Source organism: Arabidopsis lyrata (assembly GCF_000004255.2).
Source record: "Arabidopsis lyrata subsp. lyrata unplaced genomic scaffold ARALYscaffold_1, whole genome shotgun sequence".
Classification (NCBI taxonomy): Eukaryota; Viridiplantae; Streptophyta; class Magnoliopsida; order Brassicales; family Brassicaceae; genus Arabidopsis; species Arabidopsis lyrata.
The window spans coordinates 1,864,138-1,882,371 of NW_003302555.1; the positions used below are offsets into that span (position 1 = coordinate 1,864,138).

An 18,234-nucleotide genomic window follows, 5' to 3' on the forward strand; every position below is an offset into this window, starting at 1 on the left:
TTATTGAGACTTTTAACGTGTGACATATCGTTCATATATACAAAGTATACTCTCTACACCAATTTAAAGCTTCAATTTTTCATCGGTTGCAGAACATAAAATAAGAAGAATTGCTTGATTATAGTTATGGAAGAAGCAACAAAAGTGAGTTCCGAGGTCCCTCTAGTTAAGGTAATGATCTTCTTTCCTTGTAACACAGCTGAAAATTTTGCTAAAGTTTTAAACATTTTTCCCTTGCTCATTGAACATAGATGTCATACAAAATAATTTGTATCAATTGTCGAAGTTTCCTATAATTCGTGGAAAACGATAACTCCGAGATTAAGTATAACTCAAGGAAATAATTTCTTATATTGACTTTTTAAGTAGGATTGAAGCTATGGCAAAGGAAGATTAAGTATATTTACTAGTTACGTTCTTGGAGAAGATAAAGTATTGTGACGATTTATTACAGGTCGTGAATGAAGAAGCGACAAAGGAAGATACTGTCATGGAGAAAGAAGAGGAGGATACAACATTTGATGGTGGATTCGTAAAAGTTGAGAAAGAAGGGATCAACGCAAAGTATGATGATGATGACAAAGCAGAGAAGCAAGCCTTGATTGAAGGAAACTCGAACGGTGCACAAAGAGAACTACATGAATCGCAAGAAAAGGCAAAAGAATTGGAGTTTGAATTGGGAAAAGTAACAGTGGAACTGAAACGGTATGAATCCGAGAATACCCTTTTGAAGGACGACCTTTCTTCTACGAAAGGGAGATTAGAAGAAACCGAAAAGAAGCATGAAGAGCTTGAATTGGTTAAAAAGAAGCTGTAAGAACAAATCTCTGAAGGGGAAGCAAGACATAGCTCACAGTTGAAGTCTTTGGAAGATGCTTTGCAGTTACATAATGTTAAACATAAGGAACTAACTGAAGTTAAGGAAGCTTTTGATGCGTTAGGTCTAGAGCTTGAGAACTCGAGAAAGAAGATGATAGAGTTGGAGGAAAGGCTAAGAAGTTCTGCTTTAGAGGCAGAGAGATTTGAAGAGCTGCAAAAGCAAAGTGCATCACATGCTGACGAACTTGAAGAGAAACTGAAGATTTCAGATGAAGGATTCTCCAAAACAGATTCTCTTCTTTCTCAAGCATTGTCTCAAAACTCTGTTCTTGAGCAGAAACTAAAATCTTTGGAGGAATTATCCGAGAAAGTATCTGAACTCAAATCTGCTTTGTTAGTAGCTGAAGAGGAAGAAAAAAAGTCGACTAGTCAGATGCAGGAATACCAAGAAAAGGTAACTAAGCTGGAGTCGTCTTTGAACCAATCATCAGCGAGAAACTTAGAGCTTGAAGAAGATTTGAGAATTGCTTTGCAGAAAGGTGCAGAGCATGAAGATATTGGAAATGTGAGTACTCAGCGCAGCGTTGAACTAGAAGGTCTATTCAAAACATCGCAGTCAAAATTGGAGAAAGCAGAAGAAAAATTGAAAGACTTGGAGGCAATCCACGTGAGAAACTCGAGTCTTGAAACTGCTTTAAGCGTTGCAATGGAGAAAGAGAGGGACTTGTCAGAAAATCTTAATGCTGTGATGGAGAAGCTGAAATCCACGGAAGAGAGACTTGAGAAGCAAGCAAGAGAAATAAATGAAGCTACCACAAGAAGCATAGAGCTTGAAGCTTTGCATAAACACTCAGAGCTAAAAGTTCAAAAGGCAATGGAGGATCTTGAGGAGAAAATCAGAGTATATGAAGGGAAATTGACTGAAGCATGTAGTCAATCACTTTCTTTGCAAGAGGAACTTGATCAGTCGTCTGCGGAGAATGAATTACTAGCAGATACAAACAACCAGCTCAAGATCAAGATTCAAGAACTTGAAGGATATCTGGATTCTGAGAAAGAAGCCGCAACCGAAAAGTTAAACCAGAAAGATACAGAAGCTAAAGACCTGATTACAAAGTTGAAATCCCATGAAAGCCTAATCGAGGCGCACAAAAGGCAGGTTCTTGAAGCATCTGGAGTTGCTGATACTAGAAAAGTGGAGCTAGAAGAGGCTCTACTGAAACTTAAGACTCTTGAATCTACAATTGAAGAGCTTGAGAAAGAAAATGGAGATTTGGCTGAAGTGAATATAAAGCTGAACCAGAAACTAGCAAATCAAGGGTCAGAGACCGACGATTTTCAGGCAAAGCTCTCTGCTTTAGAGGCTGAAAAAGATCAAAAAGCTAAAGAGCTTCAGACAACCATAGAAGATCTAACAAAACAGCTTACTTCTGAAAGAGAAAGACTACGATCACAGGTAGACATAAATTCTGAAAAATCTTTTATTTTAGGTATTAATAAACCATCTGATATCATGAAAAAATGACACTTTGTTCTGTTGTAGATCTCTTCTCTTGAAGAAGAGAAGAACCAAGTCAATGAGATATATCAGAGCACAAAGAATGAGCTCGTAAAGCTTCAAGAACAACTCCAAGAAGACACGACTAAATCCGATGATATGGTATGCGAAATCGAGAAGCTCAGTGTCCTGGCTGCTGAAAAGTCGGTGTTGGAGTCAAACTTTGAACAAGTAGAAATACATTTGAAAAAAGTCGAAGCTCAGTTGAAAGAAGAGGTAATACTATTTGGCTAACATTTGGAATACTCTCTCACTGATTAATGATGTTTCTTGGTTTTTGTTATCTCAGGTTGAAAAAGTTGCAGAATTGACCTCAAAATTGCAGGAACATGAACATAAAGCGAGTTACCGAGATGTGCTTGACGAGCAAGCAATTCAGCTTCATAAAGAGCTTCAAGCTTCTCACACAGCTATTTCTGAACAGGTTAACAAATCTTTCTTTAGCTTCTTCTAACTTTGCAAAACCGTTTCGGATTTTTAAGCTCTCAAGTCTGTTGCTAAAAAGGGAAATCTAATTGTGCTTGCTATATTGTTGAGTTCTGATTTTTATTTTGTGGCGGAGTCAGAAAGAAGCAGTGTCTCAGAAGCATTTGGAGTTGGAAGCTACAATAAAGAAATCACAAGAAGAGCTTGAAGCTAAGAAATCTATAATTCTTCATCTCGAATCGCTGTTGAAAGAGCTTGAACAGAAAGTGAAGCTTGCAGATGCTAAATCTAAGGTCAGACATGTATACATAACCACATTTTCGTTAAACTACATGTTACAAATGTGGAAAAAGGCTCTGTTTATGTAGAAACCAAATTTGCAGGAAACTGAGTCTACGGGAAAAGGGGAAGTAGAAGTGAAATCTCGAGGCATTGACTTATCTTTCTCAACTCCAACGCAACGTAAGAGCAAGAAGAACTTAGATGCTTCTCCTTCGCATTCGCCTTCTTCGGGAAATGTTACGACTCAGAAAGCTGAAACATCGCATCTCATGACATTGAAGATCGTACTTGGAGTGGCTCTTGTGTCTGTCATTATAGGTATCGTTCTTGGGAAAAATTATTGAATTCTTTATGGTTCTGATTGTTTTATACACGAAAGATTTCTTTGTTTGATTATTTCGTGGTTTTAGGACTTTTTGCTTTTACCATCCTTTTATTTCTTATTGGCCAAGCAAGCCACATGTTGCAGTATCAGCACAAGAATCTGATTAGTTCTAACATTATTGGAAATGGTTCATCGAAATTAAATTGAAAAATGATAAAGCCGTTAGATTAATGCGAATATTATCACGTGTTTTATGGAAATATTTACTTTTGTTTCTGATTTTCTGTTATTTTGAGATCTCAGCGAGATATTGTATTATATGATTTGCAGGTACTTAATTTAGGGTTTTAAGAAAAAAGGAAACTTAAAAGAAAAGGAAATAACTAGATAAATAAGGAAGTCGAAAAAAGGAAAAAGAGAAACCAATTTCAATCCAAAAAGGACTAATGTTTTGGTTATATATAGACAGTAGACACCTCTCAGTTTTACAAACAAATCACAACTCTTCCTGAAACTAAAACTAACCATGGCTGATCATAACACTCCTCCCTATGACCTAACGAAACTCGACCATTACATCAAATACCAACCACCAGAAGAAGCTGAAGATTTTTTTGTCCATGTCGAGGTCAAGGTTCTCGGAAAAGGATCTTCTCCATTAGAGATCTTCTTATCAACCTCGGTCCATGATTTCATCTGGGAAGACGAAGATTGTTATGAGAAAGCAGAACTCTACGAATTCTTTGTCGAGGATGCTGGAATAGATTCATACGAGGCTCAGTTCTTGGTCAATGACTTGATTTTGTACGTTAATAAGGTGACACGACCGCTTGACGAGGACTTCACAGGAGTTTTCAAGTTGATGGCCGAAGTTACGGTAAAACCGGTCGACCTTAACCATGCCGGTTCAGATCAAACCGAATCCCATTAACCAATTGCTACGACGGACGGCTAGATTGAAAACCAAAATAAAAAGCAGGAGAGGTTTGTTGCTATTTGATTATAAGAGATTTCTTTATAAAGTTGGAAGAAAATCGAAGACTTTTAGTTTTATGTTAACCCTAATAATTTTGTAAAGCAGAGGCAACCATTGCTATTTGATTATAAGAGATTTCTTTATAAAGTTGTAATAATGAGATTTATCTATCGTTATAATTGAATAAATCATACAAAATCAAAGCTATTAATTAATTATACAAATCCAAGAGCAAGACAAATGAATTTAAATACTAGAGGTCCAAATACAAACCATAATATGTTCGAATCCCAAGTATTACAAGAAACTTATAAACAAAAAAATATAGAATTTATACAATAAGGCTGGAGAGAATAAATAATTCACATCACATTCACATACACTCGTCATAAATAAACCATTCCAAATAGCTTAGAAGCAGATGTCCAGGGCACAACAGCAACACATGGCCGCAAGACTACAAACAAAAATTCCAGAAAAAAAGAAATAAGCTATTTGGGCTTAATATATCGGCCCATTAAGGATAATTATGATGATAATGACTTACCAGCCTTTAAAGAATCCGTCGCCCTTAGACTTGGTTTCCACTTTACCCTGAGCTACCGAACCATGACTCGGTTGGTTCGTCGGGTAACCAATCGGCGGTGGTGGTGATGGACCGGTAGACGTCGGTGGCGGTGGGTTAGCTCCTACGTACGTTACATAAAAAGTTTACAAAATATTCTTAAGATTTAACGAAAATGATTAAAGACAAAAAAAAAACAGAGGAATTTTCTTACCCGCAGATTGGTTGTGATCGTACTGACTCATCTTGGAGCGATTAGTGTAAAGAACTTCGATCTAAGGCAAAGATTTTATGAATATTTGTCTGAAAAACAATGTTTTGAATCGATCAAGAATGTTTTAATCTTTGAATATTTATGTACAAATGCGTGTGTATGTAAATATATAGAGAGAGACATCAAGGAAAAATAAAAGAAGGTAGTAGGTCGGTTTATGAGAACCGCGTGGAGGATAGAACATTAATGGTTACGTCACCAGAATAAATTCCAAACAAATAATATAGTAATTATATGAGTCAATCAAAGTGATCAAAAGTTTTTACTAAAAAAATTGTAAATTAATTTGGACATTTTCAGCCGAAAGGCGTGGTACGGGATTTATGTCGACACGTGTGGCGTTCTAACGGTCCAGACCAAGTTTTGTTGAATTTTTAAGAAAAACGACATAAGCTTCTTTTCTTTCTTTGCTTTGTTGAATCATCATGTAATAGTTGTACATTATTTAAGAAAAGATTAAATGTTGGTCAAAGTCTTCGGAAGTTAACTAAATTAACAGTAACTATGAATTCGACAAACGATAACTGGGAAAAAAAACAATTGGAGCTGAATCATCTTACAACTCTGTTTTTGTGATATAAACGAATGTAAAAAAGTCTTTTAGGGATATAAAAAGGAAAAAAAAGACAGTTCTTTTGGTGATAATATAATGTTAAAGATAATAATTTGGTTCTCCACACATAAACGTAATTGTAATTCCCGATTCACACGTCATCTTAGTTGATTTTTTCGCACAATTAATATACTGTACCTCAAAAAAAGCTGATTTACACATTACAAAACAAACTTGGATCATCATCATTAGACAAATCTTTTCCTCATTTGAATTTCTAAGTTCTAGTTCGGATGATCATAATAACAAAACCATGAAACATCTTCAAAATTGTATCTTTTTTTTTTTCTTGTCTTTGGTAAAAAAGAAAAAAAAAACGGGAGAAGTCATCATCCAAAAAGTTTATATGTCCATGAGATCCAATTTATCAACCCCAACACTTTTTTTTTTTTGCATACACTTTGTAGCCTCTTTCATGTATAAATTTGCTAAACAACTATTCTCTCCTCCATAAAAGTCTCAAGCAGCATTAAGAGCTTCGAGCTGTTTCTTCAGATCTTCAAGGTCATCTTCCTCCTCTGTTTCTCCTGACCCTGAGGCTATGGCTATTGCTTTCTCATACTCATCTGCAACTGGGAGCTCCCGAGTAAGCCCTTCAGGCAATGTATCTATAACATAACACAAGATCAATTTAGATAACCGTTAGAAGAATTAGATTTAAGTTTGTTACATTTTCACATAGATAGCACATAAGAGTCCCAAGTTGAAATTACCTGAACTTGAGGCAGCTTTTGTAGTATCCTTCTCATTTTCATCGTCGACAACACTGATAAAAGACATGAGATACACATCAGATTTCTTGTTGCTAATATGACTGTGGAAAGGAGAAAAATATGATCCAAAAACCACAAACTTTGGTTTTTAACTAATTCACTGAGTTGTTACCTTATGTTCCACTCATTATCATCATGGAGTGGACCTTCATCAATAGCTGTGGATGCATCAGCTTCCATCTTAGCTTTAGCAGCAGCGTCCCTTTCTGGTTTCGCAAGCATGTATTCTTTCTGCATTTTGGGATTTTATTTTTTTCACCAGAAAATGGATGGAAACCAAGTCGCAAAACAAAGACGAGGTGAGATAGTTTTGTAGTTGCATTTACTCAAGTTACCTGCCGCTGTAGACAAGCTACATTCGAGCATTGTGGATTTGGTCTCATTTTCATGGTTGGGAAAAAATCCTTCAGTGAATTGTAACCCTGTGGGATCAAGTAACATGCATATAACTAGTAAGCTTTAACTGATTCAAATGATAATGATTCTGTGATAAACCATGAAGTGTTGAATGTGAGGAGAGCTAGAGGAAGCAAAGCCTTTTACCAAGTATGGAGAAACTTCACCAAAATTTAGTAAGAACTTGAGAGAGTTTTGAACCAAAAGACCCGCAACAACACCCTGAATTGACAATCAAACAAGAGTCTTAGAACATAGATAGAGCTTAAATAAACAAAAGAATTAGCAGCAAATATGATAAATAGTCAACATAGCCAAATTTTGTTCAACCATATTGTAAGGTGGTATAAAATTACCATAGTAGTTGGCAGAGATGCAGCACAGACCCCTTCCCGCTTAAGTGTCCGTTCATCAATTCCTGATGCCACGACCTACCACAGAAATAATAAAGAAATTGTTTAGAGGAAATCCAAATGTAGTATTAACAAACCCTGGATAACAAAATCCTTAAATTCACCCATATTCCACTGATACATTCCTCAAGCATTAAGGCAGGGTATGATAGGTTAGAGCTGTAAGAGTGATATAAGAAGGAAAAAAACATACCAGGGGAGGTGCACAAGCAAAACAAGCAGTTTCTCCGGGAACCAAGAGCTGTATGTGACCTGAAACAGCATCTTCGGATACACCTGCACAAAATATCATCTTCTTTGTTAGCCAAAAGACAAATGAAAATAAGAAGTACATATAATTATTAGCTTTTCATACTATTTACCTGACTCCATCCATGTTTGACGTAACTCATTGCATGCCTATATTTCATAAGAAGAAACTAAAATCAGAGCCAATCTACAACATTTTTATATATTTTCCATTCATAACTAATTGAATTATGTAGAATGTAAGATCAAAATGCTCGATGGTGAAGTAAGAACTATGTGGAATTTGTAACAAAAAGGCCTTTTCCGAGAAAGAAGTAACAGCTACCTGGTTGACAGCCATCCTTGCTTCATAGTTATCGACACAACTCAAAACAAGATCCACACCACTGCCGCCCTCCTTGCTAGGACAAAATGACTTGTTCGTCAAGCTCGACGTGAAGGTTTCAAAGCCTTGCACTGTTGTTATGTTCATTGTGAAACTCTAGAAGAAGAAAAATAGAAATAGCATTAAATTAATGACTCAGGAATTCTGTAGGTGTGAAGTTAATAATTTTCCGCAGTAAACAGCAGAAATAATAAATTACCCAGAAAGAGCCTAAGGATACATACATACATACATACATACAGCATAGATCTCCCACTTAAACTAGTACCAAATGTGTGTAACTTCATGATCAAGTAGAAAACATACCTCAAGTACTACGTCAGGGTTTATTTCTGCAAGGGTCTGGACAGCAGCATCAGTCTTTGTCATACCAACCTAAAGTCACAATTATCCGGAGATCAGAAACAATACAAACTGGATGAGAAGAGATATTGCAAAACTCAATGAGAGTTACATACCTGATCAGGTCGAAAAAACAGTCTATTCATGTTAGCTAGTTCCACAGTGTCATAGTCATACAACAAAAGACGACCAATACCACATCTGGTCAGCATCTCAGCCGCAACACTTCCAACACCACCAATTCCCTGTCATTTAAACAATCCATGTATATAGATTAATGAATGCACAAACTTAGTTATATAGCAGAGGAAAAAAGGAGAGAAACACTGACAACAATAGCGACTGAAAACTCTCTAATTCTCTCATAGTTGTCCACAATACCCATCCGCTGGAGTGCCATAAGCCTACTGTAAGGATTATTATCTACCACTTCCGAGCTTAATTCCTGCATATAGAGGTTCTCCTTGAAATCAGAAGCGTTTCACAGAAGATTAAAAAATAGAAGAATTTGTGAGTATAGTATAATGCAAGACCTTGACTTTGGAACGCCGGTGAGGATTACATTTAGACAGAGTGGCTAGATTCTCAACATGTGATCGGAGCTGCAAATAATCCCAAGGAGAGAATTACATAAGCAATGCAACAAGAAAAAGCTGATAAGCGAAATTATCATCGAGATACATGCGAAAATTCGGAGATTTCAGAGCCAGATCAATACAAAGATAAAGAAAAAAGAAGACAGGATTGGAACAGAAATCCATAAATCACAAGATTTATCAATAAAAAAACCAACACACCTTGTGAATCGGAGCCGGATCTGAGAGAGATTTCTCGAGGACATCAAGATCATCGAGCAATGCTTTGAATTCGACCTCCATTGTTCAGCTCGCAATCGAATCTGATTTGGGAGAGACGAAATTTACAAAAGGTTTAAAGCCAAAAACGTTATTAATTTCACTAAAAGAAAGAACCAAAAAAAAAAAAAAAAAGTGTTTGACTTTTAGAAAATGTTGACCGAGATAAGAAGGAAGGAACATAAATTTATTCGGTCTGTTTTAAAGATTGTAGATCACACTGGGCCTTAAAATAGCCCATTATATATTTTTGTACCATCATCTTCTTTGTTTGTTTATAGCCTCCTCTTTATGCTTGACGTATACGGTTGGGAAATTAGGGTTTGGTGGGTTCTTGGAGATGTTGTAGCCGGCGAGTACTCAATAAATAAGGAGGGCTTTGAGTTCCAATCTAACTCAAAGACTGAACCCTCTTATAAGGAGGGCTTGCCGTCATCAGTTAAAGATGGCGGATGAGGGACGAGCCACCGCCATGGCCGCTACAGGAAGCCCTAGCAATCGCCACAGTGACATCATCGCCAAAGAAGCTGGAGACTTGATCAGTAGTTTGCATGATGATATTCTCCAACTTATTCTCTCCTATCTTCCAACCAGATTCGCCATCAGAACTTCAGCCTTGTCCAGGCGATGGAGGCATCTATGGTCTGATACATGGTCCCTCACCTTTTATGGGGATAGACCAGATGCTGCTTCTATTAACGGAATCCTAGATCGCTACAGGGCTCCCAAGATGATGAGTTTCCGTATCTGTTCCGGTTCCCTCTGTTCCCGTTCCCTCCGTTCCCGTGCCAACCGATCCGACAAGCTTGCTGACATCGACAGTTGGATCAACTTCGCCGTGTCCCGAAACGTGGAGAATCTGTCCCTGTATCTCGATAAGGATGAATATGATATCCCTGACTTCCTTTACGTCAATTCCTCTCTCAAACAACTCTACCTTCAATTAAGGTATTTCACTAATGATATGAATCCCAAATGCTCTGTGTCTTGGATATCCCTTAAGACCCTGTCATTGTATGATTGCAACATCTCTGATGAATCTATTGCTAATATTCTATCTGGTTGTCCCGTTCTCGAGAGCTTATCTTTGCTTTTCTGCAATAAACTGAGGGTTCTTGATCTCAGCAAATCACCGCATCTACTAACATTAGAAATCAAGCGTTATTGTGTTACGGAGCCAACACAGCTCGTTGCACCACATATCCGTTGTCTCAGATTGAGGAACTCTGAGAAACCATGTGCTTTAGTTGATGTCTCCTCTTTATCCCAAGCTGAACTAGACATTGCCGTTTTCAAAATAGTTGATAATAAACTGGACGTTGATTTTCATCAGACCATGGTGGTAAAGATGCTAGAAAAGTGTCAGAATGTGGAGAAGCTTACTTTGGGGGCAAACATTCTTAAGGTATATGTTTTCACTCCAATCAACTTTTTTCCTATTGATTTAGTTTACATAATTAGGCTCTGATTTTCAAGAAAACTATTGTGTTTTTGGTATACACTCATTTGTCTTGTGCCTTTTTGTTATAGATTTTATCTCTTGCCGAGCTCCGTGTTGTTTCTTTTCCAAAGTTGAAGCTTAAAGCTTTGACACTTGACACAATGATCTCTCGATATGTTATTGCCGGTATAGTAAGGGTGCTACAAAACTCGCCTGACTTGAAGAAGCTAACCATACAACCAATGGGCACATATCCCATACCGGTATTATTCTTCATAATTATGCCTCTTTTATTTCCCTTGACCACTCAAACTATATATTGCCGAATTTTGAATCATCGAAGAATCATCATTTTCTTTCTCTTTGCCTTTTGTAGAATCTTAGATATTGTTGTTTTGCAAATATGAACATCTTTTACCTTGTGTTACAGGAAAAGCATATTGACATATACTTGGATTCTCATGGCTTGAATTGGGATCAATCCTGGAGCTCGGAGTTTGATGTAGAGTTAAAGCAAGTGGCTTCGTTTATGCAACTTGTGCTTAAAACCACAAAGACATTAGAGTTGATTGTAGCAAGGGTGAAAGGTTATATCAAAGGAAGATGTTTTGTAGAGTTGCGTCAGATGGTTCCAATGCTTACTCGCAACAACAATGTCTCCATTGTGCTCAGCTCAAGAAAAAAACGATGCAGAGCGACTGGGTAGACATTTTACATCAAAGTACTACACTAGATGACAAGCTCTTCTTTGTTTTTCTTAGGAAATAATCGTATTTGAATTTTTTTTCTTTACAATTTTGAATATTAAGAGAATGATTACCTTGCCACCGAGAATGATTTTGTTTCTTATGCCGTGATTCCTCTTTCTCTGTAACTAAACTAACATTTTGAAGCAAAGAAGAAACACACATGTAATAAAGTGTGAACGATCTTGAGTGCAACTCGTTTGGCAATAACGTTTGATAAGAAAATGTGTCACGAGTCCAACTGTCCAATGAGCACCTAAACCACAAGCTGTAAATGTGTGCCTCTGTTTCAAGCTTTTCTTAGTAAATCTGAAGAAGATTTCGGGTTTGATCAACTCTTCAATTTAAACAGAAAACAAGATGTCTATAAAATAACGTGAAACTGAAACATAAAACTAATACTGAATTATTGGAAAACAAACTTAAAATTGAACTCAAACTAGAACATAATCTCAAACCAAAGTACTAAAGAGAAATTGAAAGGATGGTGACATGGTGTTGTGAACGTATGATTCCAAATCAAAACCAAAACATATTCTTAAAACCAGAAACTTGTTCTAAAAAACTTATTCTCAAGCTTCATCGTCAACCAAAACATATTCTTAAAACCAGAAACTATCTCTTAGTCAATCCACTGATCTTTGAAGCTTCATCTTCCATTCATCTTAGACATGCTCTCATCTAGAAGCTTCTCCACATGTCAAACACATTGTGCCAAGGAAATGCCATTTCAATCAGAAACAGAGGTTTAGAAGAGAGAGATATATAAGCCAAATGGTAATCAAAATTAATAAGTACCATTCTCACTGATCGAGGACTAGGATGATTTAAAAGGCAACACAAGACAGTTCAATCATTCAAGTATGCTCTCCGTTCATCCTCTCCAGCAAACGCTGATGACGTGCAGGTGAGATTAAGAAGAAATAGACAAAGATTCTTTGTCGATTCATTACAACAATTAAGAGGTCCATCTTTAGAAAACACCACCGACCACCTTGAAAGATCTTCTCAACAGCTGGCTCAGGATATGAAATTGAGAAGGAATAAGTTGTTGGGTTAACTATAGGGAAAATTCCTAAAAAAAACCCCAACTATTTAATATTTGCCAGAAAAAAACCCAACTAATTTACCCCTGACAAAAAAAACACGAACTATTTTTTTCTTCCAATTTCCTCTCGTCTCCGTTACGGCCGTTAACGCCGTCGTTGACGCCGTTACTATTTTTAGAAAAATTCCTTAAAAAAACCTAAGTTATTTAATTTTGCCAGCAAAATACCTGAATTATTTTTTTGTTGCCAGAAAAATACACAGATCAAGATTTTTCTCTTTTTCTTTTATTTCATTAACAATGTAAGGTGGTTAGACCTCATAATTTTATGTGTTCTCTTGAACCTCATACAAATTCTCACTACAATTATATTAATCGATTTTTCAATTTTCTAATTAGAACAAATCTCTCAATTACATTAGTTGATTCCCTAATTTTTTAACTAGAACAAAAAAAAACACAATTAGATTAGTCGTTTTTTTTAGCGTTGAGTTGGTTTGATTAAGATAGTTTTACCTTCAATTTTGGTGGATTTTGCTTGATTGGAGTTTTTTTTTTTGCGATTTATGTAGAAAAGTTTTGAAGATCTACCAAGATTTTTGGGGCTCTTATGAAATTTAGTGTTCCATTGTTGATGATGTCCCAAAATTTGTAAAGTCTGAATAGATCCAAAAACAAATCTAATTTAAAAATTTAAAAATCGACTAATCTATTTGTATATTTTTGTTCTTAAATTTAATTGCCCTAAGTAATAGTGAAAATGAAAACTTTTATGAGGTTCAAGATAACACATAAAAGTTATGAGCTCTTACCATCTTACATTGTTGATGGAAGACAAAAAGAAAAGAAAAGAAAAATGTTGATCTATGTATTTTTCTGGCAACGAACAAATAATTCATGTAGTTTTCTGGCAAACTTAAATAATTTGGTTTTTTTTCAAGAATTTTCACAAAAAATAGTAACGGCGTTAACGCCCGTAACGGAGACGAGAGGAAATTGGAAAAACAAAATAGTTCGTGTTTTTTTGTCTGCGGTAAATTAGTTGGGGTTTTTTTCCGGCATCGAGAAAAGTTCATGTTTTTTCTGGCAAATATTAAATAGTTGGGGTTTTTTTTAGGAATTTTCCCGTGACTATAACAAACCCAAAATTCTCAATCTCTCTACATATTCCTTCTCGATTTCACAGCCTCAACAGCTGGCTTAGGAGCGATCACATATTCATCGAAAGATCTTAGCTTTTTCCGATTTCGATTGAACAAACAAGAACACTACAAAAGATAAAAGAACAAACGAGAATTCGAGAAGAATTGAAGCAACAGATGAAAGGTAACTTCAAATTCACAACAAAATTTTTCAGTAAATCAAGAATACGAGAAGAATTGAAGCAGAAAGGATTCAAGGAAGGAGATACAAAATTGTTTGAAAAGCTATAGAATTTCATTAAAACAAACTATATTTTTTAGGATACACAAAATAATTTTTGAATTATAGAAGAAGAAAAAAAAACGAACTCAATTAAAAAAACAAATGACATGTTGAAACCGGTTTACAAAAGAACCGGTAAAAACCGAAACGAAGAACCAATAGCATGCGCCATATCACACACATCCAACAAAACGGGAACCTGATTTTGGTCGCATACCTTAAACATAGGAGAAGAAGCTTTTGAGATCGAGATTGATGGATCCTTTCTCAATCCATCCAAAATCTTCAGACCCAATGCTCATCTCCTCACCAATCTTCTTCATCTAATTTTCTCTTAGAATCAGAAACCAGTTTCTTCAGTAGACACTCGACGAGAAGTTGCACCTGAAATTCATCTTCAGATTACGGGTTTATTGATTCCTAGTACGCCAAAGAGAGATGGGTTCTGGAAATCGAGCTTCTTCTAAAACTCCTCCGATCTCAGGTGCCCTTCTTTCTTTTTTTTTGTTCTCGTTCCTAAAATTTGAAACTTTAGGGTTTGTAATTGCGACATTGCAATCTCTTTAATCGGTGCATACATTGTTTACATACATGCATCTGTGTGCGCCTCTCTTGGATGATTATCCGATTTATATGATTAGACTAGAAATTTTCGGTCTTTGGTTGATTCATGAGCTGACTCGTAATTTCTTTGTAAATTTCTTAGAATCTAAAAATTAGAGCTTTTTTTTTACTTGGCGACTAATAGGTCTATGGGTTTTTGCAGGTTTGCGTGAAAAGCATCAACAGGATCTAGAAAAACTAACATTGACCTCACAGCCATTCAAAACCTTGAGATTCTTCGTTGTTGCTGTTTTGCTATATGTTAGAAGATGGTCCTCCTACCTTCTTGCAAATGTTGGTTGGCTTATGCTTTTTGGCAGCATTTTTGTTGCCTTTGCAGCTCTTCTTGTGACCCTAGATGGCCCTCACGTCAAGGTAAACAGATTCTGACTGTTTCTGTCTGTAGCTTTAGCTAGGATGTTTCTTTACTTTGCATAAGCGAGTCTTTTTACGAATCTCCAAAATGTTCGGGAGGAGAAATCCTAGAACTGCGGCTTTTCTATTGCTATTATAATTGGGGATAAGAGCATATCAAAAGTCATGAGTGATGATCAATATCTCCTAATTTTCTCCTCGTGCAGCACCTTGAAGAACTGTCTGAGTACACCAGGTTTGGACTATGGTGGATATTTTTAGGTGTTGCATCATCAATTGGCCTTGGTAAGAATATGTTTTACTCCTTCCAGGGCATTCTGTATCAGTTTCTTATTTCCGGCTTGTCTTATTGCCGAAATGTTTTGATGAATACTACTAACATACTTCTCATTTCTCTTTTATTTATGATTCCAGGATCTGGTTTGCATACATTTGTTCTTTATTTGGGTCCCCATATTGCTTTGTTTACCATAAAAGCAATGCAGTGCGGGCGAGTCGATTTAAAAAGTGCTATATATGATACAATTCAGTTGAAGAGAAGTCCTTCATGGCTTGATAAACCTTGCCACGAGTTTGGCTCCCCAGTCTTTTCTTCTGGAGTTCCTCTGAGCAGCATACTGCCTCAGGTTCAGATAGAAGCCATCCTCTGGGGTCTAGGAACAGCGTTGGGAGAACTTCCTCCTTACTTTATCTCCAGAGCAGGTGAAAATTCACTCTGCCCACCTTTTTATTGACAACTCAGTGTTTGTGGTTTACTGTTAACATATCTGCTTTGAGGCCCATTTTCAGAAGCTTCTTGATGTTTGAGCTATATCTAAGTGGGATTGAATTAAATTTTTTTAGAGTTGTCGAGTTAAATTCTGTTACATGAGATGCAAACAGTTTATGCAGCAAGATTGTTTATTAATGCTCTGACCCTATACAGCTAGTCTTTCCGGTGGCAAAATGGAAGAATTGGAGACATGTTCTGGTGACGATAACGGATTCATTGCTAAACGCGTAAATCAGATCAAAGGCTGGTTATTGTCACATTCACAATACCTCAACTTCTTCACAATTCTGATTCTTGCTTCGGTATGTTTTAATGAGTCTTCTGAACAATCCAATGCTTCTTGCAGAAACTTTTTGTGCATCTGTTTAAGGTTCCAGAAAACTTATGATGCGCTTATTACAATTACGTTCTGCCTTACATTCAGGTTCCTAACCCATTATTCGACCTTGCTGGAATCATGTGTGGACAATTCGAGAAACCGTTTTGGGAGTTTTTCCTTGCAACCTTGATTGGAAAGGCAATCATCAAGACACATATACAGGTTTTGTGAGCGTTTCCATAATACTGTACTATTTTTTTGAGTCACTTTCGTTCTCATCTCAAAGTCAACATTTTTGTCTTTTGCAGACGGTTTTCATCATATGTGTCTGTAATAATCAGCTTCTTGACTGGGTAGAGAATGAGCTGATATATATATTGAGCTTTGTTCCCGGTTTTGCTTCTGCATTGCCTGAGCTCACAGCAAAACTCCGCTTAATGAAAGAGAAGTACTTGGTTGCTTCGCCTCCAGTATCTTCTGATATCAACGTAACGTATTTTTTGTTTCTTTTTACTTAGGCCATTACCGTTTTGCATTGTTCTGCATATTGAGGTATTTGGATGATTGTTTTCTTGGTTCAGGTCAAGAAATGGGATCTTTCTTTTGCATCAGTGTGGAATGGAGTCGTGTGGCTGATGCTTTTAAATTTCTTCGGCCAGATTGTGACTTCAACTGCACAGAGATACCTAAAGAAGCAACAAGAAGAAGAACTAGATGCCTTAACCAACAAGTCGTCGCTGAGCTCAAAGAGATCTAAGTAGTCCAGAAATTTATTTCTCTTTTCTAACTTTGTGGGGTTTTTTTTTTTCCTTTCATAGAAACAATATGATTGTGGTTCTTCTTATCTGAGAACATAACAAATGTGTCCAGAAAGAAAAGAAAAAAACAGAGAAAAAAATTGAAAGTTAAAAAGGAATTTCTAACTAAAGTTATAAATATGATTTGTTTCATTCACCTCCCTCAACATAAAAAAATGGTCTCCTTACTAAGTTAAGTCATGTGATCGGGTCACCACCGACGGGTCGTTGATAAGACAAATAAATCAAACGTGCCAATAGATTTGGAACGGTTAACTCTTTTTTGTGTCTATAATGTTATATAGCTGACATAAATTGATTCTTTTTCTCTACTCAATTTTGGAAAAATTTCTTATACATTATCTTCAATGTCTGAGGTTTGTTACTTTTATATATGTTTAATTACTACTATAAGATTTTGTTTTGAGATTCCTCTGACTTTGTAGTACGAATGCAAATTATAAAATTTGAGCATGTTAAAAATCGAGAAGGAACTTAGGGTCTCGATAAAATTTATCATTTAATGTTCTTAAATTTACTTGAAATCCAAGTTTCTACTTGATTTAAGATCCAAAACCTAACATTTCTATCTTGTAGACACGGTTATTGAAAAGAAATCAATGTTTGACCTATGATATATACTCCATCCGTTTCATAAAGAGTGTCGTTTTAAGATTTTATTTTTGTTTCACAAAGAGTGTCGTTTTAGGTTTTCAATGCAAAATTTAATGATTTTTTTATGTTTTATGACTATTAGTATTCTGCATATTGTTTTACTATTGGGCGGATTATGTTTAGGTATATAGTTAATGATGTTTTTGTTTAGAAAAAACAAAAAATTTAATGTTTTCTTAATCTGTGTGCAAAACTCTAAAATGACACTCTTTGTGAAACAGAGGGAGTATTATGTATGACCAACAAAAAAAAAAAAGAGGGGTTTATCTCAAAGCCAAATCCTGTATAAATGGCTAAGAAATTTACTTCAAAAGTATAGAGTATGGTCTTAAAAGACGAAATCAACTTCGAAGCTTACCGCAAAAAGTAACAAAGCGAAAGGGACAAATGAGAACTCATTACCGCAGAAACTGACAAAGAATAAAAGTCGAGAGTCTTAAATAAACTGTTCGTCTGTCTTTAAAGTATTTTTCCCATGCAAGAAGACACAAATCTCAAAAGTTAAACAAAATAAATAAAAGATAAAAAAAGACCCCGAACATTATGCAAGAAAAGCCAATTTAGTACTAACTTATAAGTATACTTGGATAAAATTTATAGACAAACTTCCAAATAGAAAATGCCTAACACAAGTTACGTCATCTCACTTCAGAAATGTAATTTTTGTATAAACCTTGATGCAATAGCGACAATTGCTCCAAGACATATTACTCATTTCTATGCAAATACATAAAATATTTCCTACTAAGATTAATACTAGTATAAAATTTGCTTACAGCAACA

General features: G+C 35.9%; 6 protein-coding genes across 7 annotated transcripts; 4 read left to right on the forward strand and 2 right to left on the reverse strand.

The window, feature by feature from the left end:
- Positions 1 to 92: 92 nt before the first annotated feature.
- LOC110225014 (intracellular protein transport protein USO1) lies at positions 93 to 3,540 on the forward strand. The gene is given in 6 exon segments (XM_021013480.1): positions 93 to 171; positions 455 to 2,275; positions 2,363 to 2,593; positions 2,667 to 2,801; positions 2,944 to 3,096; positions 3,187 to 3,540. Coding segments are annotated over 6 exon segments (2,628 nt in total). The 5' UTR covers positions 93 to 126; the 3' UTR covers positions 3,430 to 3,540.
- Positions 3,541 to 3,734: 194 nt separating this feature from the next.
- LOC9328345 lies at positions 3,735 to 4,475 on the forward strand. Its single transcript, XM_002889498.2, has one exon. It carries the CDS (start codon positions 3,937 to 3,939, stop codon positions 4,339 to 4,341), a length of 405 nt encoding a protein of 134 aa, XP_002889544.1. The 5' UTR covers positions 3,735 to 3,936; the 3' UTR covers positions 4,342 to 4,475.
- A 139-nt stretch (positions 4,476 to 4,614) lies between these two features.
- On the reverse strand, positions 4,615 to 5,451 carry LOC9325609 (cysteine-rich and transmembrane domain-containing protein A). The gene is made up of 3 exons (XM_002892237.2): positions 5,166 to 5,451; positions 4,934 to 5,075; positions 4,615 to 4,843 (listed from the first exon to the last, which is right to left on the reverse strand). Exons 1-3 carry the CDS (start codon positions 5,194 to 5,196, stop codon positions 4,798 to 4,800), a joined length of 219 nt encoding a protein of 72 aa, XP_002892283.1. The 5' UTR covers positions 5,197 to 5,451; the 3' UTR covers positions 4,615 to 4,797.
- Positions 5,452 to 6,026: 575 nt separating this feature from the next.
- LOC9328346 (ubiquitin-like modifier-activating enzyme 5) lies at positions 6,027 to 9,328 on the reverse strand. Its single transcript, XM_021014349.1, has 14 exons — positions 9,194 to 9,328; positions 8,930 to 8,998; positions 8,728 to 8,841; positions 8,513 to 8,641; positions 8,361 to 8,429; positions 7,995 to 8,150; positions 7,783 to 7,819; positions 7,614 to 7,696; positions 7,364 to 7,438; positions 7,155 to 7,229; positions 6,947 to 7,033; positions 6,724 to 6,842; positions 6,552 to 6,604; positions 6,027 to 6,446 (listed from the first exon to the last, which is right to left on the reverse strand). The coding sequence occupies exons 1-14, from the start codon at positions 9,272 to 9,274 to the stop codon at positions 6,298 to 6,300; spliced, it is 1,296 nt and encodes a 431-aa protein (XP_020870008.1). The 5' UTR covers positions 9,275 to 9,328; the 3' UTR covers positions 6,027 to 6,297.
- Positions 9,329 to 9,543: 215 nt separating this feature from the next.
- LOC9328347 (F-box/LRR-repeat protein At3g03360) lies at positions 9,544 to 11,554 on the forward strand. 2 transcript variants are annotated; one of them, XM_021015346.1, is made up of 4 exons: positions 9,544 to 10,198; positions 10,376 to 10,655; positions 10,781 to 10,954; positions 11,122 to 11,554. In XM_021015346.1, the coding sequence occupies exons 1-4, from the start codon at positions 9,696 to 9,698 to the stop codon at positions 11,395 to 11,397; spliced, it is 1,233 nt and encodes a 410-aa protein (XP_020871005.1). In that variant the 5' UTR covers positions 9,544 to 9,695; the 3' UTR covers positions 11,398 to 11,554. The 2 variants fall into 2 exon arrangements, with proteins under 2 accessions (XP_020871005.1, XP_002889545.2); XM_002889499.2 differs by having other exon boundaries at positions 9,544 to 10,655.
- Positions 11,555 to 14,025: 2,471 nt separating this feature from the next.
- On the forward strand, positions 14,026 to 16,920 carry LOC9325610 (vacuole membrane protein KMS2). Its single transcript, XM_002889500.2, has 8 exons — positions 14,026 to 14,394; positions 14,677 to 14,888; positions 15,095 to 15,173; positions 15,303 to 15,590; positions 15,814 to 15,962; positions 16,085 to 16,201; positions 16,288 to 16,467; positions 16,561 to 16,920. The coding sequence occupies exons 1-8, from the start codon at positions 14,349 to 14,351 to the stop codon at positions 16,738 to 16,740; spliced, it is 1,251 nt and encodes a 416-aa protein (XP_002889546.1). The 5' UTR covers positions 14,026 to 14,348; the 3' UTR covers positions 16,741 to 16,920.
- Positions 16,921 to 18,234: the final 1,314 nt, after the last annotated feature.

What these genes read in the sequence shown, in the direction of transcription:
- LOC9328347 (XM_002889499.2), top strand. Translation starts at nt 9,696, where the DNA reads ATGGCGGATGAGGGACGAGCCACCGCCATGGCCGCTACAGGAAGCCCT. An exon ending in TGGGGGCAAACATTCTTAAG is followed by an intron (nt 10,656 to 10,780) that starts GTATATGTTTTC and finishes TTTTTGTTATAG; the next exon opens with ATTTTATCTCTTGCCGAGCT. An exon ending in TGGGCACATATCCCATACCG is followed by an intron (nt 10,955 to 11,121) that starts GTATTATTCTTC and finishes CTTGTGTTACAG; the next exon opens with GAAAAGCATATTGACATATA.
- LOC9325609 (XM_002892237.2), bottom strand. Translation starts at nt 5,196, where the DNA reads ATGAGTCAGTACGATCACAACCAATCTGCGG. An exon ending in CGATCACAACCAATCTGCGG is followed by an intron (nt 5,076 to 5,165) that starts GTAAGAAAATTC and finishes TAACGTACGTAG; the next exon opens with GAGCTAACCCACCGCCACCG. An exon ending in GACGGATTCTTTAAAGGCTG is followed by an intron (nt 4,844 to 4,933) that starts GTAAGTCATTAT and finishes TTTTGTTTGTAG; the next exon opens with TCTTGCGGCCATGTGTTGCT.
- LOC9328346 (XM_021014349.1), bottom strand. Translation starts at nt 9,274, where the DNA reads ATGGAGGTCGAATTCAAAGCATTGCTCGATGATCTTGATGTCCTCGAG. An exon ending in CAAGGATGGCTGTCAACCAG is followed by an intron (nt 7,820 to 7,994) that starts GTAGCTGTTACT and finishes TATGAAATATAG; the next exon opens with GCATGCAATGAGTTACGTCA. An exon ending in AAAAGCTGCCTCAAGTTCAG is followed by an intron (nt 6,447 to 6,551) that starts GTAATTTCAACT and finishes GTTATGTTATAG; the next exon opens with ATACATTGCCTGAAGGGCTT.
- LOC9328345 (XM_002889498.2), top strand. Translation starts at nt 3,937, where the DNA reads ATGGCTGATCATAACACTCCTCCCTATGACCTAACGAAACTCGACCAT.
- LOC9325610 (XM_002889500.2), top strand. Translation starts at nt 14,349, where the DNA reads ATGGGTTCTGGAAATCGAGCTTCTTCTAAAACTCCTCCGATCTCAG. An exon ending in TAAAACTCCTCCGATCTCAG is followed by an intron (nt 14,395 to 14,676) that starts GTGCCCTTCTTT and finishes GGGTTTTTGCAG; the next exon opens with GTTTGCGTGAAAAGCATCAA. An exon ending in TCATCAAGACACATATACAG is followed by an intron (nt 16,202 to 16,287) that starts GTTTTGTGAGCG and finishes TGTCTTTTGCAG; the next exon opens with ACGGTTTTCATCATATGTGT.